Source organism: Apteryx mantelli, chromosome 7 (genome assembly GCF_036417845.1).
Source record: "Apteryx mantelli isolate bAptMan1 chromosome 7, bAptMan1.hap1, whole genome shotgun sequence".
Lineage (NCBI taxonomy): Eukaryota > Metazoa > Chordata > Aves > Apterygiformes > Apterygidae > Apteryx > Apteryx mantelli.
Window position 1 is genome coordinate 39,177,647 of NC_089984.1, and position 26,948 is coordinate 39,204,594.

The 26,948-nt window shown below is 37.0% G+C and overlaps 1 protein-coding gene across 1 annotated transcript in view; it reads left to right on the top strand.

Moving 5' to 3' along the window:
• PLPP4 (phospholipid phosphatase 4) overlaps positions 1-23,356 on the top strand; it is a 71,848-nt gene extending 48,492 nt beyond the window's left edge. The window contains exons 6-7 of the mRNA XM_067299564.1: positions 11,355-11,525; positions 20,306-23,356. Of these exons, the coding sequence (XP_067155665.1) occupies positions 11,355-11,525; positions 20,306-20,505 (371 nt within the window). The 3' untranslated portion in view covers positions 20,506-23,356. The remainder of the gene's footprint in view (positions 1-11,354; positions 11,526-20,305) is intronic.
• Positions 23,357-26,948: the final 3,592 nt, after the last annotated feature.

Below are 26,948 nucleotides of genomic sequence, written 5' to 3' on the forward strand. Positions count from 1 at the left end.
AATCATCTGCTATCTTGAGATAAATTATATCAAATATTGCTGCAGTACATGTAATTATAGTTGGCTATCTAAATTTGAACTGTTGATTATCTTTAGCTAGTAATTTCATGGAGGATAATCATATTTCCTTCAACTCAGAGTGAACACTTTAAGTAACAGATGAGCTACAAGCTACAGGTTTTTGGCTGTAATTGCTGCTACTTCCCTATTTTCAAGATAAATCTTGTAATTAACAGCTGTATTGCAATGCCTCTCTGAAATATTTCATCCTCTTAAAGAGGAACCCAGGGAAATAAGGAATAGATTTCTTAGATATGCAGGAAAAAAGTCTCCTGTGGGGTTTTTGTGGCTTATCAATTCAAGCGGTAAGGATATGCAGGAATGTTTGTGTTGTACTTTTTACTTCTTTGACACATTTACCTCAATACTCAGTAACAAAAGCTATTTGAATTCATGAGGGGCTTGTGAGATGAGCTCCATAAAGCTTAGTGCTCCAGAACTACTAATAAATCTCCTGCTAGCCTGTTTGAGATTCAGATTATGTATATAAGTCTCAAGGAAACCTCCAAAAGTCTTTCTGTTTTTTTTTTTTTTTTTTTTTTTTTGAGTAGAAAAAAATAAGTTTTTTTTGTTTTTTTTTTAATACAAGTTATCTCATCACTGTAGACCAGTGGTTCCTCACTGGTATTTATCCTACCCAGCAAACATGTTCTATAGCTTTTCTTTTGTATGGCAGCATTTAATGCAATAATGCCTGTTTGTTACAATAAAATATTTTCTTCTTTTGTATACACTGTTAAGGACACTTCTCTCAGTTCTACAGTGTACTCCAGAATGGACAGCAGCTTTATTTTTGCTATCTTCAGAGGATCTGGAATGAATCTGAAATGAACATATCCACTTGCCAGTCCCTGATCATCTCAAGAGAGTTATTTAAGATTTTCTATGTATCGAGCCCAGGGTGGAATTCAGGGAAAGCATAGTATAGCTGGGCAGCCGCTTTCCTGTTAGTATTGTCCTGGGTCACTTTGTCACGTAAGGTGGGGTTGAAGGAGGCTTCAGATCACTTACCTATTTTACCCATACCCTTCTCCTTCGCATAAAATCCCAAGTGGTAAAAGTGCCTCCTCCAAATGGTTCTGTAGTGGATAGGGCAGTCTTTATTTCTTTGCACTTTGCAGTGCAGCAGGAATATTTAACATTTTTCTTCTTCATGCTGAGTCTCACTGCATGAATAGGAAGCAAAGATCTACATAATCCATACTGCTGTAGCTGTGCCTACTTCAAGGTGGTGCCTCAGGCAATTTAAAACATCATAAAATTTGTACTGCCACTTGCACTAGATTACTGCCATTTATACTAGATTTGGAGAACTGATCTAAATCTTTTATGTAGGTACTATGTTTATGCTAAGGTCTAACAGAAAGAGAAAATTATTCTCTGGCTATTGATAATTGACAAGGTAGTAGCTGTTTAATTAGTACTGACCTGTTTGAATTAATCTGGCAATTCTTGATCTCAGTTTTAACAGATTTTTTTCTTAAGAAACTAGATGTATATTATCAGGTTTTTATTTCATAAAGGGATGCAGATACAATCTAAGAAAAATATTCAGCCAACACTTGGTATTCCTGGTGCCTGTAGGGAGCAAAATGTGTTAGTCGGGAACTACACCAGAGTAGCCCCACCATGGGGATGTTCAAGGACCAGTTGTATCCTAATGTCTTTCTGTCCTGCATTTAAATCTGATACAGATTAATTGTTTGCATGTAATTTCACCAAATGTAATTGAGAAGCATGGAGATGTTGACAGTGAGTAAGGAGTTAAAGACATACCTTATAGAGAAAGATGTCTTTTTAGTCTGATCCAGTTGCATGATCAGGGCTGAGTTTACAGGACAGTCTGTTGTAACTTATATTAATGCTAAGGCTTCTTGGATTAATGCCCAAGTGCTTATCCCTTTCTCTCCAGAGTAACTCCAGCATGTGAGACATTTTAGACTTGTCTTTACTGGGTTCTCAGAGAGAGGGGATTTGTCGAAGGTTTCTGTGAGCAGAAGTGGCAAAGCAGGCCATGGAACAAGTTCACCTTTGGGATTTCTTGTAAGTGGCATCATTAACTGAGCAATTCAAAAGTAGCTAGTTCTCACTTTTTGCTTGCACTAAGATGCTCCCTGAGACCATATTAGGTATTTTTGGTGTAATGAGGTGTTTTGTAAGGTGCTTGAAAATGAAGTATGACAAATGAAACAAAAGGGATTCACGTGAATTAATTATAACAGTCCTGCAAAAGCAACCTAATGACTAGATACTCTGATTGCTTACCTTTCTGATAATACAGGTCTGTTCTTGTCCTGACACTATCCTGCATCTGATACCTTCTTTTTGTTTCCAAAATACTTGCATACATGTGTATTTTCTAATTTACTTCAAATATCACCTCTGCTGAATTGTCTGTCTTTGTTTTTTGTGAAAACAAATAAATAAAGCTAAGCCAAAGGGAAGATGGTTGACTATCCCACTTGGAGGAAAAAAAAAAAAAAAGAAAAATCTTTTGCCTATGATAATAAGCTCAAAACATTCTCTGGGAATTGTATTTCTATAAAATCCTCTCTGAATTGAATTTCAGCATTAAAATTTATGCAACCATTTGGTATCATGCTTTTTCCTTCAGGAAAGATAAATATTTCAGCCTTTGAACATTGTGAAACTGAAAACATTCACCAGTTGCACCAGCTAAAATTGCAGTAGGCTGCTGTGCAATTCCAGTGATGAATAGTAGCTGTTTGCATTTGGAAAATATACAGTAATCATTGCAAGTATGAAGCATTACAGATGAAGAGATGGATCATTTTCTCTGATTGTTACACAGACCATTTGTAAATGGTTGTTTTGCAGTTTCATAATGTGTTGCCACTTAAATATGTTGAGGATTTTTTTTTTCAGTTTAAAAACTGCTTAGTGTAAGGGAGTCTTAAGTCTCTTAGTATATTACCATGCTTAGCAAAGCCTCCATTAAAACTTTAGATGATGATTCTCATGGGGTAGTTTGATTTCCAGAAAACACTTGCAAAGGCAATTACATATTAAAATGAATAATTTATTTTGGGGGCTTTAGGTCAGATTCTTGTTCAGAGTTTCTCACTTCATGCATTTTAATTTGGTGATGGGTTTGATCCATACAGGTAGCTTTTCAAACCCACTTAGAACTTCCAGCCAGAGAGAATCAGATGTCAAGATGGAGTCTACAGTATTTCTAGACACTATCATCCTCTTTACTTCTTCCATGAACATTTTCTTTTAAGAAAGTGATAGAAACAGACTGAAAGATTGTCTGACAAGACTTTTTATAATCCAGTAATCATAATGTCCAAGGGAAGCTCTTTCTGATATGCCTTAAATACCATTATGGTGTAGTTTAAAAATGTGCCTTCCAATTAGCGGTTCCAGATACCCCACCTACACAAAACAAGGTGAAAGGCACTCATCTTATGTTGGTAGTTTCTAAACCATTAGGATTTACAGGTCAAAACAATACTTTATAGACACAGAAATGTACAAGCCATCCAATTAGATAGAGGAAACCTATTCAGTTGCTTTTTCCCACTCTTTCATCTTATACAGTCTACAGGTTACTAAGAACCAGCTCTGCAAGGGCTGGACCTGGTACCCTTACAGAATGCCATCACCCCACTGGAGTGCTCCATGGTGGCAAGGTTCTGCACGTTTGATCCAGTTGCAGGATGAGGGCTTGGAACGTGAATTCCTTGGGCAGAAGGCATGCAAATTTTCTTTTTCTCTGAAGGGCTTTGCTTGTGGCATTGCTGTAGCATTAAACAAACATGCTCAGATACTTCCTTTCAGTTCCACATGTGCATAGATCTTTGCAGCTTACCTATGGAAATTCAAAAGGTGATCATGGTCTCTTAACATTTTCACTTAATTTTTTTATTATTCCTGTTTTTCCCCTATGTACTGACATCAGTTGATACAAAATTCTAGAGGAAAGCTTCTCATTTTGAGGTTTTTTTGGAAACACATCTGGGGCTCATAGCTATTTGTCAACACTTAATGTTTGTAACCTCTCACCTCCAGCCATGACAGCTAGAGGACACATGAATGTTAGCTCTGAGTGTTAAATATTAAACATTCCTAAATGTTGGCTTTTAAAGAATGATATTGTACTAGCAGTATTTCTCACTGCCTTGCAAACATCAGTTTTGAGTGACAAATCATTTTATGGCTGGTGACATTGATCAAATCATAGACATTTTGGCACCTGTGGCTTTTCTTTTACACCTTGCTTTCATTCTGCCAGCAAAGGAGCCAGTTGTGGCAACAGATGATCACTCTCCTGTTCCACTAACAAAAGGTAAATATGTTATTTCTTGCAGTGTTAGGCTAAAATGCAACAGCTGTGCTGTGCTGCTGTTTAGCCATCATTTTAGGTGCAGTTTGGTGTATGGCAGCGTAGAAGCCTGCAAGAGTATGACAGACTTGTTCTCACTCTCTTCTATTATTTTCTTTGTCCCTAAGCCAGGTATTGGAAATACAGAAGTACATGTTGCAGAGCCATATACGGTCATTTCAAATTAAATACCTGTCTCTAGTCTATCGAGTAGAGAGAAGAAGAGAACAATCTAAATCAGCTGCGGGGAGGATATTTGGTTTAGATTGGCCTGTTTGTATGTTTGACATGTTCTTCCAGCAGCTCAGTCATGCCATATTTTTCTTAAAGGGACTGGATGGTCATTCTGTATCATTATTCAGCAAATTGACAAAATGCTTGTAACAGTGTTTGCAACCAATTCTTCATGTATATGATTACTGTGAAGCAGGAGCAACACCCGTTGTATGAAGGCTGTTGGAAAGCCTTTCTGATTTTCTGCCCAAGCGCTCATGTTTATCTTTCTCCTCCTATAGTAAATGTTTTACCAAATCAGAACCTCAGGTGAAGGTGGCCCATGGTGAGGGTCATTTACTCTTTAAACTTGTTTTTGTCAATTAGAATTTCTAACTGGTTGGTGTTACGAGCCCTCGTATATCTGAGATAATAAAGGAGAGCACATAGTGGAATTCTCCTCCTCTAAGCATCTTCAGATTATTTCTCTGAAAAGTATGCTTTATCCAAGCCCACATTCTGGTGCTAACTGGATGTTACTTAATGATGTGATATATTGGAGGTCAGACTAAAAGATCCGCTGATCACTTCTGGCTGCCAGCTCTGTGAACTTTTGAGCAGTCCTTATTCAGCAAACAAAGTAAGCAGCATTATGTGCAGTGAAATCCCAGTACGCTTTGAGAACTGGGCCAGCTTAAAGTAGTGACTTTAAATTGATTGATCCCGTGTGCAACTGGTATTTGAGTCTCATTCTGAAAATGGGCATAGGGAATTCATTTGATAAGCAGAGAGAGACAGCATATTTCCTCTCTACCACCTTGCTGGCTTGAACAGTATCTCAGAACTTGCAGTACAGTCTCTGAATGTTTTATAGCCATATTCCAAACAAAATAAATTAGACACCTTTGACTTGCAGGTCTACATAACCAGTAAGTCTACATTAACAAAAAAAAAAAGAAACAGGTGGGATAGGTATAAAAAAGAATGCAAAGGGGTTTAATTTATCACATGCTAATGTCTATTCACAGCTGACAGTCTAGTTACCAAAAATATTATCTGGAAAGTGCATACTCGTTTTTAAACATTCTTTGGTGATGATAGTTTGAAATAAAACCATATAAATACAACAAAAACATTATCAGTTTGAGCTCTTGTGATTCCTTTGGAGAAACCCAAAACATCCATCATATGCACTACAAATCTCAGGATCAGGTGTCCCTTCAAAATGTATTCAGAAAGATGCAAGATTTGCAAATGCAGTATCTTTGCTGGTACTGACATAGTCCCACTGGCCCCAAAGCATTTCTCTGATGCTGCCAGCAGAGACAGGAAATGGATGTAAATAATAAGGGGACAAAGCAAATATTGCTTAATTGGTTTTCCTCTCATTTTGAGTCCTTTATCCCCTGTAAGTCTAGTCAAAGCAACTATTACAGTAAGACTCAAATTTTCCTTTTCATTCCAAAATTCCCTTCTTCTCCATTAATTTCTTAAGAACCTGTAGCTACCCTAGTTAAATAGAACAGTTCGGTGATACCTTTCTGAATGCAGAGGGAGAACACTGAGGCAGCATGAACCTCGAGTTAGGGCACAGATCCTGGCTTTCCAGAAGCTGGGTTTTATCCTTGCTTGGGCAAATCCCCTTAGCTCTCTGCACCTCCACCTTGCCTCTCCTCTGTTTTTATCTTTAGTCTCTGAGCTTTGTGGGATAGTGTTCTGTCTGTGTGTTTGCATAACACTTTGCATAATGGCAACCCTGTCTCAGCTAAGGCTTTCAGAGCTGCTACAATGCAAATATTCCATTTTCTGTATTTCAATAGGTACACAAAATCTACAGTGTTTTATCAAGTCCTGACAGAACATGTGGCTTGTCAGAGGAGGGGTTTTCATGTGCTCAGCAACTTGTTGTATTAGGGTTTTGATTTGTATTAGCTACACCAATTGAAAAAAAATGGCCAGTTTCATTATAGCGTGTGTTTGAATCATTCCTTTCTCTTCTTCCAACATTTAAAATCAAATATTTCTGTCAGGAGTTTGCATCAGCATCTGTCTTTAGTTAACACTGTTTTAAACTAAAGCAGACTGATTTTTCTCATTTTTGTTTGTGCCAGTGTTTCCTAAGAGAGTTGGTTGGGATTTCATGTTGCTTCTTGCCTTCTTTATATAATCAGAATATTAATTTCTTATGATCCGGGAACAAACCAGCTTAGTAGGAGTATTTGTATAGATGAAGAACATTGTCTTTACTGATTGGTTGGAATCTGTCCTCTTATGCAGAATGTTAGCTATTTTATTAGGACATTAGGCAGTTTTATCTACATATGTAATGTATTAGAGCATGTGACATGCCTCTGTGTGTGTGCATTTTCTCTGTGATTCAATGAGCTATTGACTCTAGCTTGAACAGAAAAAAAAGTCTGTTCAAATATATTGTACTGATTGATTAATTCTTGAATGTAAATATCACCTATAGGCCCAGGCTTTCTTGCAGAGTGAATTGATTTTCTTAATGTTATTGACTGACCACATCTTCGAAGTATAGCCGTCAAGCAAAGAAGTAGCCTACATGGAGTGCACAGCAGTTAAGTTGTTTCAGAATATATAGTTACATTTGTAATGTGTACTACCACATCCCAGAGCATTCAGCTGTTAATTCCATGTTCTTCTCTGCTGCTGGTTGTGTGCACACTGGGACCATGGGGCTAAGAGCTCTGTTTTGGATGTGCACAGTCCAGGCTGAGGAAAATCAATCTTGCAATATTGCAATGTAAAGCCACTCTGCAGAATATTGGTTTCATAGCCAAAAGCTAGAGCATCATTATATTACTTTTCCATCGTGCATCAGGCGTAAGTCACCCTGGAATAGTGCTTATGAGTCAGTCTTTTCTTCCTGACCTTCAGTTTTCAGATACGCACCAACCATCTAAGGCAAAAGCTGCCTTTGTGTTGCCTGCAAATATAGATCCTGCTGTACTCTCTGTATTCTTTCACGAGCACCTTCTCCTGGAAAAGTTGCAAATTCTGAAAAAATGCAAATTATGGAAAAGTAATTCTTTTTTTTAATATTGTAAGGTTTGCTCTAAGGCCCATTTAGCTAGATCTGCTGCTGCTGTCCACCATACATTTGAATAAGTGATCCTTTATCTGTAGTCTTCTGCCATCCGTCTCCAGGACAATACGGGTATGGTTCTGGATGTGATGCCTTGTTGGGGTAGAACAGAACTGAAGATAGAAGGCAAAGTTCCTGAATTGAAGTGTTGACTTGCTTGTGTTCTTTGAAGTCAAATATATCTTGAACTTTGTCCAGTGATGTAAATTGGTTTTACTCTATACTTTTATCCCACATCTTGCTTTTAGCATGCCAGAGCCAGTAATTTATAACTCTGTCAATTGATGGAATCTATCCAGTTATATCTCTAACTGTTTTACCATTTGGTTACCATGCAGGTAAGTCTTAAAAAAAATCCAAGTCCGCAAAGACGATGTTTATAATTAAACATAAAGTTTTTAATAACCTCCATAGACACTTAGCAACAAGTCCAGAAATCTTGAAAATCTAAAGATCTACATAGCTACCTTGGCTGAGTATCCCTGTATGCTGTTTTACCTCTTTAAAGTATCCATTGTGACAGACTGCATTTATAATGTAGATTAGTGTGGAGAAAAAAAAACAGTTTCCAGGCAGCAGTTTGAATATACAACAGATGTTTCACGTGATTTGTGCACTTTGCCTTCTCAAATCCAGAATAAGTCATTTCAGTTCAACTTGAAGGTCTGTTTATGTTTAAAAATTTAAAATGTCTCTTACCAAGAAGAGATTTTACCTTATTAAGAGAGCTGCATTAAAGCAAATTCTTTAACTGCTGATCTTTCTCTAGTCAGTTATCTAAGAATCCTCCAGAGATGACGGAATATTTGGTAAGTGATAAATATCAAGGAAGATCTCATCCTAAAACCCCACCTCAAAAACAAGTGATGATGTTATCTTAAAAAAAAAGTTTGTCTTTTGTTAATTAGGAGCTAAATTATGTCACTGCAATTCCATGCAGTACATTTTTATTTCACTGGATACTGCTGTGTTATATATATTTCACTGCTTTCGCAATTCAGCTTTGCTGTGCTTGAATTGTGAATATGAAAGCTCAAATTTAAAGGTTTAGATTAAAGAATTTAAGGAACAAGCACTTGTACAGGTGCATGAAGAAAAGGTTTTCCTGCAGTTCCTATAACATGCAAATATTGATGTATTCATGATGAAATCTGTTTTTCTGCATATCAGAGGTGTTTTATATTCCCACAGCATTAATAAAGTATAAATCTATGAACATTAACATAAGAATGTATTTCGGTTGCTGTTTTTCTTTTTAGGACCTCATCCTGTAAGAAGCTCATTAATCTCTCTTGCATGTTTTTGCTCTGATAAAACATGTTGCTCTTCAGAATTATATGCAAATTCTGTTTTCTGTTTTTATTGGGGGGAGGGAGTGGGGAGGTCCTGCATTGGAGTTGCTAGTAACTCTAAATAAGAGTATGTGTGAACTGAAGACCTACACTATGGACTGGGCAATGTATATCCACAACATGAAAGCATGTTAATATAGGAGGGTTACACTTGACAGTTCAGATAGTCGATTTAGGAGAGTAAATATCAGATTTAAATGCTTCTTTAAACCTTCTAGATGGCTAGACATTGTAGGTCTTGTGAGAATGAAGCCACAAAGCACTTTGTGCTTCTGTCTGGAAATACTGTGATCAGATTTCAGTTTATATTTTAAAGACAAAAGACAGGCACAAAAATTATCCAGTGCAACATGAAGAGTGCAAAAGAGAACAGTGTCATCTTTTGTTATATTCCAGTGGCTAATCTAACAAACACAAGAGGCATAAGAGAAAATCTCCACTAGAAGGTGGAAGAGATGTTAATTTGCTGTTTTAAGTTCATCAGTCTATGCTAGGCCCTAAGAGTTGGAGAGAATGTTTGAAAGGGGGAGAGGGGAGGTATTCCAAGTTTCTGAGATATGTTGTCAGGATTGTATCCTGACATATCGGGGGTTTTTTCCATGGTGATTATAGCTTGGTGCTCTGAATGTGCATCTCACAGACTGTCTCTATATAAGAGATGCTACTTGTAGGAAAATATACTCATTTCAAGAATACCATGACACAGAAATGCAGAAGAAATTATTTCTTGTTGTCAGCTAGATAGTCTGAAAGGTAAAGCAAGTTTATATGACTCTCAAAGATCTGTACACAAGAGAAGTAACCCAGTCTGCAAGAAATCTTTATTCAGGATTGTTTGAGCCTCCTATGTTTTAACTTTATTCAGGACTGTTTGAGCCTCCTATGTTTTAAAGTTTGCCTCCCACCGTCTTCTGACAGGAAAAATACAGAATCAACACTGTTTGAAAAGCTGCTAAGAAACAAAATATTTAGTATACCAGTTTGATGCCTTCTATCTTGCTCTGCCACATCCAGTCAAAAGAAGTAATTTATTTGTGCGTTTAAAGGTGAAATGCAGGTCTTCATCAATTCCATTCAAATAGCTGTGTAGTATAGACTTAGGAAACTACTCCACTGTGCTGTCAGCTAAAATTGACCGTCCCATAGATTCATCTGCAGAACACAGAGTAATTACTTTATCACATTTAGTGTTTGGGAATATGAGGAGAAGGGCATTTGAAAGCCTTAGCAGGAGATTAGAAAAAAGTTGCATGTCTGACCCTACACTGATGGCAGTTTTACCATTAGATGCACTGATAGCAGGAGCAGAGAATTTTGGTTTTATGAATGTGATCTATTACCTTTCATAGAGATGCCTAGGTATCACAAAGGTTAAGAGTATAAAGGTAGTCAGAAAAAGGATTTCAAATGCTTGGATGCTTGGATAAGTATTTGTAATTTTGCACAGCAGACCTGAATATGATCTTTGTGGAGAAAATGGAAGATGTGTTCCACAGAGCTACCTGTTCAGCATCAGCACTAATTTTCCTACAGGAAAAGAAGTGTTTAAAAGTTGAAAAAATGCATGTTTAAAAAAATTTGTCTGGAATGTGAACAGCTGCAAGCGGAAAAAAATTCAGTACAGAAATTTAGTGTCTGAGTTCTATGATCACTGCCAGTTCAGCAAGTGCAGTTGAAGCAGGTTAATGGAACCTAAAAATATCATTTAAATGTAATGCAATAGTGATACGGATTGAATTCTTTTCTGTTTTGAATATGAAGTTTTTAGAATAGGTCTCAAATCAGGAAAGACATGCTGAAGGTTAAGCATGAAAAGGCTTATGTGCCTCAAGTTAAAAATTTGTCTGTTTACTTAATGTGAAAAAAATATCAGACATTCTTTCTGCAGCCACTTTTCCCCCAGAGGAAAAAGGTAAATTGTTAAAAGAGAAAGAGAAAATTCAGTTCCTATTGAAAAGACAGAACATCTAGAGGTACCGCAGTATTTGCAGACATGGGAGGTGAAAGCTGAGTATCTGTGAGAAGGAAATGGATATGCAATAGTAAGTTATAACAGCATTATTTATCTGGTTGAATGGGAATCATCATTCAAGTTACGAAACTCCATCAATTTTTGTGCACGGGGCTTTTCAGTTTAACTTAGCTCCCAGTACCATCCTGTAAAGATCAAGACTTCTCTGCAGTAGAGGGATCCTACTGTCCAAACTAAAGGGATAGTATCATACAGGGCATTAATGACAAAGCACAGTAATTCTGTGTTTTTCTTTATCAGTTGCGTTTTCAGGCCTTGGCTTTACCACCTTCTACTTAGCTGGAAAGTTGCATTGCTTCACTGAAAATGGCCGGGGGAAGAGCTGGAGGCTTTGTGCAGCAATTCTGCCTCTCTATTGTGCCATGATGATTGCCCTGTCACGTATGTGTGATTACAAACACCACTGGCAAGGTGAGCCATGGAAATACCATTTTACTGTTTTGCTTTGCCTTTTTAATTAGTCTTGTATTTCTTTGGTTAACTTTTTTAATTGAATTCATGTGAGTTACAACATTATGTCATGTTAGAGAAGATTTTCCTTGCTGCTGGGTTGATGCTGAGGGTTTCAGTGTCTGCAGATACAGCAGTGGTCCTGTACAGGTCTGTATTTTTATATATCAATGTACATCAAAGCTTTTTGGACCATTTCTGGGAAGACACCTTTAGTTTTCTCAAGTTTCCTGTATATGTATGATACATTGCATTGAGCTGGAGTGCCACAGCTATCTTTTGTGAGCTGGATTTAGGCCATCAGAGTAAGTCTGGTCTGTAACCTACTCCTTGCCTTCTTTTTTTCCAGTTACCTGTGAGGTACTTGTTAATGTACATGCTTGATTGCATAATACGTGGTTATATGTGCATTAGACTAGACTGAAGCACCTGTGCATAGCTAGTCATTGCAAAGATGCACTCAGTTGTATATCTATTTTCTGGTTATTTGGTGCACATGATAGGCTGTGTGTCATTCAAATCAAAGCGTAGGTACAACTATACTGAGTATGAGGTGGGTTGTCTCCTTGAGAACTATTGAAACGTCAGATACTACAGCTACATAGTATATATTTTAACAGATTCTGCCCACAGTGAAAACCTTGCTGCAAAGTTTGATGTTTTCTATTCTCTTCTTTTCTTTTGGCCAAGATTGTAATTGCTCTCAAGGAGTCAATCCCACAGTTTTTGAAGTCAGCTCCTACTTAAGGAAAAGAAATATTTCATGTTCTTGTTACATCCTATTAAAAATGATTTTCCATAGCTTTGGGCTGCAAATATTTTGAGGCTGGTATTTGGGAAATACTAACTAGATACTAGTCTGATTCAGTATGTACCATACATGTGGTACCAATGCGTAATTTGTAACTGCAAATGAATAAATGCTAAATATTGAATAAATGCAATATTGATTAGTAGTTTATTGAAGCAGCATGCAATGCTTCTTGATCCTAAAGCACATCACAAAGCTAAAGAAACATGCTACACAATTTTAAAACTTACGTTTGTGAGGGAGATGACAATTATTGACAGAATGGGAGATGGTTCGTAAAACTGTGACAGCAGCATTTGATGTGTAGTTGAGTTGTACAAAATGTGTCCTTCGATGAGCCTGCATCCTTAAATGTCTGCATATAATGCATAATAGGATATATTCTGAAGTGAAGCATAGTTAGACTGAAGGATGTTTAGTCCTAATCTCTCCTTGAGTTACTTCTTGGTGCTTCTAGTGGAAGCTTTGGATCTTCCATATTACATGAACATTCTCGTGTAAATGAGGCAGCATTATAGTACAAAGCTATAACTAGAACAGATAACTTTTAAAAGGTTTCCCAGTGAGGTTCCATTAGCTAGCACTGGCACTACAGCCTCAGGACTATGCCACAGAATCTTCTCTTCCCCATATTCTCCATATTCACTTCTGGATAGCAAAACACCAGTTAGACCAGCTGTGTCTATCCCAGGGAGACTATTGTCTTAGAGTCCTTTAAAATGCAGGCTTGAGATGTAACTGATGTAAGAGGCTATACTGTTAATTTATTATGCACTACTATTACTAAGTTACAATTCTAACACTCTTCACTCTATTAAGTCTTTATCCTCTGCCACTGAGTCATGGACCTGATGAAGAGTCTGATGGGTTGTCCAGGTGACTTTCCTCCCCTGTTCACAGGTCAGGTTCACTACTGCCTGTAGGCATCCACTGTGATTGGAAAATACTGCCATCTGTTCTTCACTCAAGCTTATTATTCCTTTTCTGATTTCTTGACCCTCCTTTTCACTGCCCTTGTACCTCTCTGTCCTCACCCAAGTCCTCTCCTGAGTAAAAAAACTGACCGTAATTACTTTTTCCCTATTGTCCACATTTTGCTACATCTGTACCCAAAGCTAGTATTTCTGGTACTGTTACCTAGGTCGTCTTGGCTTTATATGGTATTACTAATAAGATTACCTAAGTACTTCTGACCTTGCGAGTTCTACTCCCCTCAAGATTCTGAGTGCTCCCTTCCATTATCTAGTTCATGCTGGTTAAATATTGTTTACTTGACATATTTTCTAAGATGTATCATTCTACACTAGTCTTGGTTCCTCTACCTAGTTTCAACTAAGTACACTGTACCTCTGTCCCTCTGAGCACTTTCTTATCTCATACACAAACAATCCATATACCAGAGCAAGGCTCATCCTGTTACATGCTTTTTCTCACTCTGTTTTTTGTGCTCAGACAGCATCCTGTTCTCCCATAGCTGCTTAACCACAAATCATTAGCCTTGACATGTTCTTTAAACAGTCTCCTGGTTTCCTGCAGAGTCCTTGTCTTGTTACAGGGCTCGATGCTCCTCTTGCTCACAGACACACTGAGCTGGAGAGAGCAACCAGCACAAAGCTGCTGAACATGAGATGCTTGCCTTGTCAAGCTAGTAGGCAGAACAGAAAGCAGTGTTATGAATCTCGCACTCAGTATGTAAGCCTAGACTTGTCTGAAGTTTGTGTGTGTGCACGTGCATGCGTGTGTGTGTGCAACAGAGAAGAATGAATGAATGTGAATGTGATTGTATGAGTTTACTCTCTAGTTTTCTGAATGCATGTTTGCAGTGTGTAGTATATCTTGCCAAGAGTATGAATTTTTATGGACTGAAACATGTGCTATGAGGCAGATAATTATGGTGTATTTTATATATGATAGAAGCAAACTACTCCCAAGGGGTTGTGGTTGCATCCATTACAGCTGCTCATATTTTTATCTTTAAAGCTTAAGGAGATGGAGCTGAAAACTCAGATAGTTCTTCTCAAGCTAAGTGCAGTGCTGGCAGAGATTATCTTGCAGATGACCTTAGCTTTTGCGTGAAAGAGCTACATTCTCAAGGGAAAAACTAGTTCACCCTGTAAAATACAGCACAGACACTCAGGCCTTGTCTTTTATGCTCAGCAGAGTCAGCCAATTGTTTTAAATTACTTATGGTGGCTTTGTGATAGAGTCTTAACTATGCTGTTGGGAATGAACAAGGACCATCAATATAATGTACAGGACTTAGTGTACTGTAGATGAGAGATGAAATGGAGTAACCTTACATTAAAAAGCCATAGAATGGGCTCAGTGCATTAATATTATGAGTATTTTATGAGATCCCTTTGGATTGGTTGGAAGATGTAGTGTTCAAAGTCTTGGTGTTGATATTAGTGCATTTTAGTGCATTATATTATGAATCCTGAAAACATTGACTGTTTTTAAGTTTCTAGTTCTTCATATAGGTTTCTAGTTCTGAAAATATTAGTTTTCTAACTAACAAAGTAGAAATTTTATATGAAAGAACTAAAGGTAAATAGCGAGTCTGAAAAAAACATAGGTGTTTTTCTAGTCTGTTCTTAAAAAAAAAAAACAGTGAAAAAGATCTCACAGTCTCCCAACAAAATCTGGCCCAGTATTTAACTACATTCACAGTTAGAAATTTTTTATTCATCTCTAACCTAAATTGTCTTTACTGACAGCTAAGCTGATTTTATGCATGTCCTTCCCAAAGAAAACAGTGAATATTGAACACCATTCTCTTCATAACATCATACTATATCCTGGCGTCATCCCCTCAACTTCTGTGTATTCCTTAAATCTTTTCTTATCAGTTATGTTCTCTAAAAATTTTGTGTATTGTTACTTTTCTTCTTTGTGCTCTTTCCAGTTCATCTGGATTTCTCTTAAGGTCTATCCAAAACTGGACCAAGTTCTTCAATTGAGGCTTTACCATTGCCAGGTGGAAAGGAATAGTTACCTACCATCTCATGCGTACTTCACCCCTGTTAAAACATCGCAGAATAGAGTTTTTCATTTCTGTGGTAGCCACACGTTATAGTTAATGAGCCACCATAACTCAAATATAAATCCTGCAGTATTTCTGTATAAACAGTTATTCTACATTTTGTGTATGTGTATTTCTTCCCCGTAAGTGCAATACTTTGCACATCTCTTTATCAAATTTCATTTTGTTGACTTTGGATCATCAGCACTGTTACCATTGTATCAATATATTTTTAACTCTGATTTGTGCCTTGACTTTCTATTTGTAACTTTTCTTTTTTTTTTCTTTTTTACTTTCCTTTCCTTCATCTGTAGATTTTACAGTGCAGCTCCTATTCCATTGCCACATGAATTAAATATCATTAATGAAAACATTAACTTGGGTCCAGAATGGGTCTGTGTAGATCTCTGCATTTTGACAGTAACTAAATAGGCCATTCCACCCACACATCAAGCTGGGAAAAAAGTGGAATGACTCTGACCTCAAGTCTTGGATGTATTATTCAGGTTTGACATGGAGAATATTTTCTTCAGCCCAATATTTCAGAAAAATGAATTCAGACCTGTATTGACTTGTTTTTTTCTTAGATTGTGTGTCTGATAGGGATTTCAGCTAGAACAAATTTCATCTCATAGGGTGCTACTAACCTAGTTGTACTAGAAGAAGGAGACTCTGATTTATCCAGCATATCCTAGCTATATAGAAATGATCATGAGATTCCCAAGGGCTCATATCTGTACAGCCTGAGACAAAGTGTAAATATGGGTGCACGACCTGTAAGTCAGTCTCAAAGAATAGCAACAGACATTTGAGTCAAGATGTTAACTATATTGAAGCTAAGTGTATTGAACAGAGTGGAAAGGACCTGACATGATTCACAGTGTGTTTTTATAACTGGTTTCTCTGGGAGTCCTTATGATAGGGGAAAGTAAAAGTAGAGAGACAGTACAGCATGCAACATTAAACTTGTTCATGCCCTCAGATCAGTATCTTTATTTTTACAGTGTGCGTGTGTCTGCCACCAATTGCAATGTGAAACTGTGAGACAGTGATTGTGGCTTCCTAGGTATTTGCTGTCTGCACAAGCACTTATATGCAAAAGGAGAAGAAAAAACTATAATCTTACAGTTGGCTAGATGTTCAGTGAATGTTTGTTAGAGTAGCTCTAGTGAAGTCAGTGGAGCTACTAAATGTACCAGACTATTCTAGCAGCTAAGTGATAGCTCTTCAAATACATGTTGCTCCTGATAGTTCAAACACAGCTTGCATACCTGTCTGGGACTTTTTAGGGACTGGGAGTGGTATAGGGATTGATGGTATAATCTCTGTCCTCAGCTGTGCAAGGAAGAAACCACACAGGGTTGCTAAAGCCAACAGCAGTAGATTGTCTTTGAACCCCACCCCAGTGAACGTTGTTATTTCATGTAAGTTTTTTTTCTTCTTTCAGCTCTCCAGTGTTTGTGATGAGAAATTTAGGCTGTAAGCCATATCAGTGTTTTCTTACTCATAAAATCAGGAGAGTTGTGTATCCCATATCTAGTGCTTTGTTTTGTATTTCAGATTGGAAAAGGCCAAAAAAATCCAGCGAATCATCTTCAGTAAATATAAGGCTGTTTCTAAACTTAATCCAGATATTTAGAAGTCATATATATAGATGTATATACATTTATATGTATGTAAATACAAATCAGCTTATTTTCCTTATAGACCTCTTGAGTTCAAGATGCCAGAATTTATTTCAAATTAAATAGTTTAAATTGTACAAGTCTTATCTGTTAATTAGCTTGAATTGTACCCCCACTTATATTTAGGAATTGACAAATACCATAGAATCATTATTCTAAAGAATTGTACTGTAATTTAAAGCAATAGTGAAGCCTAAATGCCCTGATGACAGACCTTCAAAAATAGGTATATAACAAATATTTGATCCCAGTTTCATTTAGAAACTAACTTAAAAATGTGTTGCTGTATTCATTTAGCAACCAATATAGGAAGTGTTTATAATGTTTAATGTGGATAATACTAGTATAATACAGTAAGAAAAAATCTGGAGACAAAAATGTCTTGAAACGCTTCAGGAATATTTTCAGGGGAGAAAGTTAAACGTATGCAAATGATGACTTCCTCATTAGTTCATGACATTATTTGGAATTGCATGATGTCATTTATGTTGTCCCATATACTTGATCTATACTGTAGAGTTGGTTCATAATATTTGTGGCATAGGAGTATGAGAGTCAGCACTGCATAGAATTTAGTAATGATTCATAAAACATACATCCGCCTCTCATTTGTCACCTCCTGCACTAGTGCTCCGCTGAGCCAGCGTGGTGTGTAAGGCACACAAACAATGAGCTTCAAATGCCTCATGACTATAGGAGACACAAATGTAAAATTGTTAACAGATTAACATAAAACTGCAAAGTGCAATATCTTTGACCTGGAATAAATCTAATTTACTCCAGTTAAGAAGAGGAAATGTTTTTGTTTACATGCATTGAAAGACATTTTAATAAATGCCTCTTACTAATTCAGCATGCTTTGAATCAGAGTATGATGCATTTCTCTTGGAGAGAGAGCTGCCATTTTATCGAGGCACATTTCAGGGGTTCTAGCCTGATGGTGTGGGTTAGAACATAGCTAATGGGAATTGCTGAGCCTCCGCTCAGTGCCTCTGTTAATGGAAGTTATTTCCAGTGATCCTGTGTGCATGTCTAGCTCTCACTAACTTCAAGGGGAACTGGATTCAGCTCTATTTGAAAGAAAAAAGCTGCTTTCACATCATAGTACCACATTTAATTTTCTTTTAAATAGTCCTTTTAAATTTAACAATGAAAGCCAATTTTAAAATCTGGCTGGCAGGGACTATGTGACTGTTTTCACAGTAAACTTTCACAATTCTGTGTTGTCCTAGCATCTAACCTATCTATCCTTGGCTGGTTGAGGTGCTTTACTCTGAATGCATGCCCTCCTATGTTGTCCACAGAGGTCCATCATGAGAGGAATTCTTCCGGACAATAATTCAGAAATCTGTTTTAGATGTATGGAGTTGGCAGTAACATTCTGTCAAGCAACTGCAACCAGGAAATAAGTGATCTCAAAGACTGTGATTTCAGAAAGCACCTCTGTTGAAAATTGCAGTGGAATTTGTACTCCTAAGGCTGCTCAATATTTGTCTACTGAGAGCTGCAAACTCTTTCATCCTACTCTCAGAGAGGGCTGTTGTGAGTCAGCTTCAAACTAACAGGAGAAGAACATATAGTAGCAAAGGAGAGTAAGCAGTAGATTCTAGCTTTTGAACTGTAACTGGCCCATATCTAGTCAGCTACCAGTATGGGTAGGAAAAGTTTCTGTCTGCTTGACATTACTGTGTACACACAAGCAGCTTTTAAAATCTTACTTGAGTCTCTTTCTATTAATTCTTGCTTGTCATAGATTTATTATGTCCTTTTTGCATATAAGAAAAGAACATAGGATTGGAAGGGATCTCCTAGGTCATTCAGCCTAGTCCTCTTCCCTGACAAACAACTGTGACACATAATCACATTTCTTAAAGATATCCATCTGAATCTTAAATTTCTCAGGTTTTCTTGCCAAAGCTATTTCTGTTAAAAGGCTGTTCAGAATCTCCTCCTCTGCAGTTTTAACAAAGGTGCTCAGCTTGTAGGGAATACCCAGTAATGTTGCTCTGCCAAGGACTGCATTCTTCAACACTGAGTTTCAGATATAACTTTCAGTCTCACAGCTGCAGATAAGGATATGTTCTTTGTGTGAAAAAGCACAGGAGCTGTAACCCAGACACTGAATAGTGTCATTTAAAATAACAAGAGAAAGCTGGCAAGTGGAATTAGACTCTTTATAGTCACCAGTATTGTCAAGATTCCCCTGTTCCACCTTTCTGTCAATGTCTACCTCATTTCTGCAATTCTTCCTCTACCAAAGCTTGCAGAGGTAGACATAGAGGGCAGCCTTCCATGATGTCTCTCTCTAATTTTGATGATGTTCTGCACCCAGGAAAGCTTAGGAAACTCTAGCATCTCATACAATTGCTTCTATTCTGTTCCTATTCCTGTTCTATTCCTATTCCTAGTCTAATCTATAGTATGGGATAGTAAATATCATCAAAGAAAGTTATTCAAAAGGTATTAAATCACCTGACAAGACATACTCTTTGACCCTTCAGGTGCTTTTAGGAACAGTTCACCCAGCTTGCAATAATTCTTGACAGCTGCCTTTCTCAGGAGCCTCTCAGGAGTTGGCTGCAAGTGAAATGAGTTGTTCTAGCTACAATGGCCCGCTTCCTGAAGGAAGTGTGCATTCTCTGTCTGCACTGGAGAATGCCATCCAGAATACAGAGGTGCCAACAGTAGTATGCATCAATTACCATGTGGTGGCATCCTAGCTGCCATCTTTCCTGGGGGGTTCCCAGGCAGATACAAGGAGCAGACTGCAGTCAGTACAGCAGTTTGAACTGTCTGTGGTCAGCTGGAGAGTGCTGGACCCCCTGAACAGCACAGTTCAGCTGTATTGTTCATAAATAGAAGATCTGGTGGTGGCCATTGCAAATCATGGCAAACTAGAGAGAGATATGTGGGTTGTTTGATGAATGAATGTTCGATACCCCTTGGAAGCCCCTCTATTTCCCTGGGTCATCTCCTTCTGAAACGTGTCCAACTATCTACCTTTGGGTATTCAAAAAGTTGGAGATGGCCCAAACTAAAACACTGATTTTGTGTATCCTAAGTGATTGTAGTGTTTGGCTCCAAATTGTCTGTGAAACTTTGTAGTTCACATTTTCTGGGTTAAACACTTCCATGTCGATCATATGTCTTTTACTTATAGTTTTCACTACTGGCTGTCCTTTCTATGGTAACATGCATCTGATTTGTTGCTTTTCTTACCTAGATGCTTTTGCTGGAGGGATCATTGGCCTCATTTTCGCTTATATTTGCTACAGACAACACTACCCTCCTTTGGGTAATACAGCTTGTCATAAATCTTATGTCAGCCTGCTAGATCAGAATTCAATGAAGAAAGAAGAGAGACCTACAGCAGATAATGCTACTGGCCTGCCTCTAGAGGGAATAACCGAAGGACCAGTATGACTTTCAGAAATGTGCGGAATGAACTTTTAGCCTTCTCACGTTTCCTCCAAACCAGTCTCTTAATATAGTGTTTCCTACTATACATTTGGTCTGTGCTTTTTCTTTTGTTTCTTTCCTTTTTATAAACAAAAATGAAATATTTATTTTTAATGCTATAACATCCTCATACTTTTAAAGTTAATTTTTCAGTTCATATTGACTTGCTGAATTATCTGTTTTTAGTCCGCTGCAAAAAGATGGATTACCTGGGGGAGGGGAAAGACCATTAAGAAAAAATTCCACTTGGAGATTGGTTAAGAGAATTTTTAGGAGGATATGGTTTGAAGGTACAGTGGATCTGGAAACAGATATTCTGAAGTACTGAATATCTTCTAGAAAGTTCTGGTTGTCTTCAGCACTCATTGATTTTGATGCATGGTGAGTACACACAGCACTTTTCATCAGATGTTCAGCATCTGTTATAGCTAGCCATTTCTTTATGTAATTTGATAAGTAAGGGCAGCATCTTTATGTTTATCTTGTTGTCTTTAACATAAATCTGCACAAGCTCTGAGAACTTTGTGTTAATCATCAGTGGCAGGATCAGTCTGAGCTACTAACAATCAACCAGCTGAAAGGTATCAAGGGTTAAGAGTTTGTAACAGCCAAGCCTAGTCACATTAGTAGTTCTACAGGACGATGCTAACATTCAAGAAATTCCAAACTGTTAAAATTATCAGTTTTCAATAATGTATGTTTCTAGAATGGGCTAGAAACCTAGTATTAGATCGTTAGCAATTTTTTGAAAGCTCTTGCAGTAATTCCCATCAAAACAAAATGAAAGTAAACAACACCCAAGACATTCAACAAGCTGAAGTCTTTAAAACAATTTAAAAAAATTTTCAAAAAATGTGAAAATGAAGAAACACAATGTTTTCTGTGAATCTCAATGTGCCATGTTCATTCTTGTGTAGTGACTCACTGCAGCATTGGTGATCTTACAGAATGCAAAGATTTTCATTTGTGACTTTGAGCACACAACCATGAATGCTTATTGTATTTTACAGCACTGTAACATTTCCAGAGGAATGCTGGAAACAGTTCCATTAGACCCATCCCACATATTCAACTCATCATCTTCTTGAGCATGGTTTTTGCAAAGGTTAGCTTGGGACCTGTATCGAAACTCGCCTGAATCAAAACACTATTGGTATGGAGAAGATTACTAAGTGTATGAGCAACCTACTTTAGTTAATTTATTATTGTTAGAATCCTGTTATATATGCACTGTGCAGTATACATCACATTCCTGTGAAATGATGTACCTTTGGATGGCAGAATGTCAGATTCCATAATTTCTTTTCTTAGGTATCTTATGAAAGTTCAGGTAAATGGTCTAGACCGCATCTTGATGGTTGAATAGTTTTTGGGTGGAGCTACTGATTAAAGTGATCAAGACAGTGTTGATCAACAACCATTATTATGGTGCTTTAGACTGGAGGAGACTGCTGCCATGGTTATAATTTATGTGTTCCTGTTGGAATATGTATTGGCCTCGTAGGCATTTTGTGATTCAAACAGCTCGATGTCTGTATGTAATGCTTGTCATTTACTTTTGTCAAAGGTAAACTGTGTAGATTTTTTTGAGAAGAGCTATTTCCTGATTGGCAATGTTGAATTTTTATAGAAAGTAAGCAAATTAGGATCCCTTTAAAAATCAGCTGAAATAATTGTGTAGAAGAGAGTGCAGCCATACTATGTGTAAACGTATATGATATTTGGAAATAACTATAAATAGGAAATGACATTAAGGAACAGAATGTAGTAAGCATGAACCCTATAGGGTTCTATAGAAATTAGGCCTGATCTACTTGTAAAATTGATACCAGTTTGACTATGTCAGTTAGAGGCAAGATTTTTTACTGACATAGTTAAAGTATTCTGAGCTCTGAAACAGAGTCAGTTTCCCAAACATAACTGTGTTTCTGCTGGTGTACGCATGCTAGTTTATGAAACTAGCATAAGCAAAGCAAAGTTATGCAGGCATTGCATTTGCACTGGATTTGATAGAACATTTCTCTAGTGTAACTGAAGTCTTATTCTAGAAATCCACGCACTTTAGTGGAGGTTTAATCTTTCTATAAAGTTTTTAAACCATCCTACAGAATTCTGTAACAGGGATATCATTTTCTATTACTTCATATGGGAGGCTTAAAAAAAAAGCCCCAGGGTAAGGGTGTCATGTCTTTACATTGTATAGGCCTTTCCATTAGCTTTTTATTTCAGCAGGAACCCTAGTCTTCCAGGTTATATGCAAATGTCAAAAAATCTTAAATCAAAATTAGAAGTTTATTACTGATGCATAGTGCATTTTGCATGTTTTTATATAGATCTGGATTATTCTCAAAAATGAGCAGGGCCTCCTAACTGCTGTATACATTTCCTGTATTTTAATGGCTTTTGATACAAATAAGCTATCTTCATTGGGATGGGGAATACTTATGCAGCCCTTAAAGGAGCATTGGCTGTTAAAAGATTGGAATATGAAATGTAATGCAGTATAAACAGTTATACTGCAAGATGAATTGAACTTTGCAAAAAAGTAAAGAATATTGTATTTTAATGGGAATAATTAAATTGAAAGTCATAAAATAGACCATGTAAAAGCTTTGATTAAAATGTAATTAAAATTGTGAAAGACATAATGAAGTGAAACTTACGGTGGGATCTGCAGACACTAATTACCAGTGCAAAGTCAGTGTAGGGAAGCCATTTTTGTGGATCAATGTATTTTAATCTCATGCTCTCTCAGTGTGAAGGAAATGTAATATTGTAATGCACCAATAAAAAAACACATGAATGTGGGTTTGTACATCTGTGTGTTATCATTTTTTTGATAAGGATAAAAGTTACCAAGATAGTTTCATTAGTAAATCACATGGAGTGTTGCAAAAACAAGCCTAGAGTAACTTGCATCATTTATGAACAACAGCAGTTCCAAAAATCATTACTGTTACTGCAAGAACGGAACAGCTTTCCTCATTTAAACAAAGTACGCTATCCAACTTTCATCCAGCAAAATGTGCAGCATAAGACCTTAAGGCTGAAATTTTGAAATATTCAACCAGCTAAACTGCAGCAAGTCCCTTTGCCTGTCAAGTTCTGTATCATAAAATACTAGGAATGCCATACTTTGTAAAACATGATTAGACTAGAAAAAGATAACAAGATCTAATAGAACACAATGGAAAAATTCTTAAACCAAGAGAAGCATGAGATTGTGATCAAGTCAGTAAAATGTCCCTGTCCTGAATGCCAATCTCAGACAATGTGTTAGGAATAAAGCTGAAGTGTTTATGCTGTTTCATTCCCAGCTTTCCCTGTGTGCACTTCAGTCTGATTTGGCCCTCTATGCTTACCTCATGCATACAGCAAATTCTTTCTGTTTAAGGGGAAAGAGAACCTAAATTTCCTTCTTTTTTTCCCTGGCTAGAGAATGCTGTGCTATGGATACAATAAAATAAAATAAAATAATTAGGTGCCTTTCTTTTGTTTTATGGTAGTATAATTTCATCAACTTCAGTGGAACTGCCCTGCATCACTAATTGCATCACATCCAATAAGTGAAATAAAGCCTTAGGATTTCATCCAGTTTCTGCTCCCACTCTTAAATTTTTAGGTATGTAATTAGCAAAATATTGTGAATACTTTGACTGCGTTTTTTTTTTTCTTGTGTCAATTTATGTCTGACCTAAGTTAGAAAACCTTTCGGTTGCTCTGACCTAATGCAAGAGGAACAGTCTTGAATGCAGTGGTATCAGGATAATGGGAATTAAAAGATTAATGTGCTTCTTTTGCTTTCAGTGTTCAGAATGTGTAAAGGTCTGTAAGCAATAGATAACAGTTATTATCATATGTATATTACCTAGCCCACCAGTGTTATTACTTTACAATAGTGCTGTGCCTGCTGGCACAAATACGGTATGAACCTTGTATTGAAGAGTTATTCTTTGCTTACATTAATTCATAGAAACAAAACAGAAATTCTGCTTTTATTGACACCAGGGTAAACACTGTTGCATTGATTAGAATTACTCCACAATAATACTGTTCTTCACAACACAAAATTTGAGATTGTGGACTTCTGTCATTGTAAGCTGGATCTTCCTTCCAGTAAACTCTCATCAACTTAAATGGGAAAAGGAGGACCTAGAGTTCCTTTCAGACGTATATGTCTATTATATTCAGTAGTCATGCTGTTGTGGGTGTGGTCTAAACAAGGTAAAGCTTCAGGGCTTGCATGTCTAAAAGTTTATTTATGTGATTGCAAACAAAGAGAATCTGACACAAAATAAAATCATAGTGTCCTATTGAAATTTAGTGACCATTGTGATGATTGAAATTTGGTTTCACAAGAAGTCAAAAATCTACTCTTGCAATCTATTCTTGCTTGGTGATTTAACACCAACATAACTTCTTGAATTCAGTGAGTTATATAAGGTGCAAAATTTGGTTCATCTATGCTTAAAAAGCATGTAAATTAGAGAATTTATTAGGGAGCAGGGTCAGGAGGATTAACATCACAATGCATCTCATTGTATCATCTAACATAAAATGCATTTTTTTAAGAGAATCTGAATATAATCTAGCTGCTGCCAACACCAGCTGTTTGGAAGGGAGGGAGGAAAAAAACGAGTAATGAAAGAAGATGAAATGGATTTGAGAGGGCAATAAAAAGAAAGATGCTCCCTGTAAGCCAAAGAATAAAGAGGAAGAAGAGAGTCAGAGGCAAAGGGAGCATTGGCAGCAGATGCAAGAATATCTTCAGTGTCAATAAAACCACTGCTAGAGGTAGTAGCCAACACAGAAAAACATTAAATAAACAAAAGGAGAACTATAAAAGGCCTTGTGATTGATTTTTTACTCAGTTTTAAGATAGCGCATAGAACTGGACCTGACAAATAGCACTCATACAAATGAAACAACATGAAAGTGTGAGGAAGTGGGAGAGATTTAACTGGGCCATGATGGCAACTCTTTGGTTAAACCCAAGGGATTGAGGAAGTGTCTAGGTAATACAAATTCAGTTATTTAAGTCCTCCTGTTTATTGTAAAGAATTGCCACTCTGATCAAAAGTGTGGATGGAAATTTATGATTGGCCATACTCTCAGGATGAACTTGGCCTGCAAAGATAACAGGGACTAGGTACGGAGGTACCTGTAGGGAAAGTTGTACTGCAGCTGCTCCCTGACAATTGGCACCAACAAAGTAGACTTTTCCCAGTAATGCCACGGGCAAAATTACTTTGTAACAGCTCGTCTATTTGGGAAGCTGTAGACTTTCCAAAGTCTACCTGACATTACCAGCAATAAGTGGGATTTATTTCTCAGATCCATAAACTGATGCTAATGAAATGAACACCTGCATTTTAGTAATGTCCTGAGATGGAAATTGATGATAGAAGTATGACTTCTTCCTTTCATGACAGGAATGTCTTGTGAAGAACAGTCTAGAGGTTCACAGTAACCACTTCCCTGGTAAAGCAGTCAAGCAGAAAGTCAAGAGCATTGAAATGTCATTACCTCACCTTCAGGGTCCAGCTGATGGAGAATGAGGGAAGTTTAAAAGCTGCATGAACATCTATTCTTAATCCTATACATCTTCCCACCAGAGAATTTCTGTCTTGGAAGAGAAAATGCTAAACTGGTTATTTTTCTCCAGAATTTTCATTGACCAAAGAGTCTAAGCATCCTCTCCAGATGTTGTAGTGTTTTTACTCTTTTTTTTCACAGTTCTCTTAGGCAGTCATACATTTAGGCATCTCCCTTTATTAAGGACACTTTGAAAACTTAAGAACACTAAATGAAAGAGAAACAAAATTAAGTTACCTTTTAAATCAAAATTCATGAAGATGATTTTAGGCAGAAAAAAAAAATCTCATGTTGATCAAATGGTATTTGTAACTCTCCATTTGATTTGTTTGGTAATCTTTAATAAAATAAAATTCAAGGCCACACTACTATGCTTACATCCAAAAAGAACTAACAAAACTATAGACAACAGAATAGATAATGGATTAGACACAAGGTAAAGATCAGTTAGAACTTCTTCTCATAAAAGGGAACAATTCCAGATTATTTAATTGAATGGACTATATTTTAAATGCATAATTAAAGCATCTACCAGTTGTTGTATTTCTCCTTCCCCTCCCCCCCCAGTTTAAGATTTGTCTACCAATTGCTAACCAGGACTATATTTTTGGACAGTTATCGTTAATATCCACAGGTATAACCTGTAGGCATTTTCCTACAAGTATTCAAATCATTCCCTGCTCAGGAACATGCTCAGAACAGAGGGAAAACATCATTTCACCATAAAGTTAAAATTTGCTCAGTCTAAGTTATGTGGCAGAGGATGTTGTCCAAAAGCCCAACTAGAAATCGAAGAACATAGGCACAGGAAG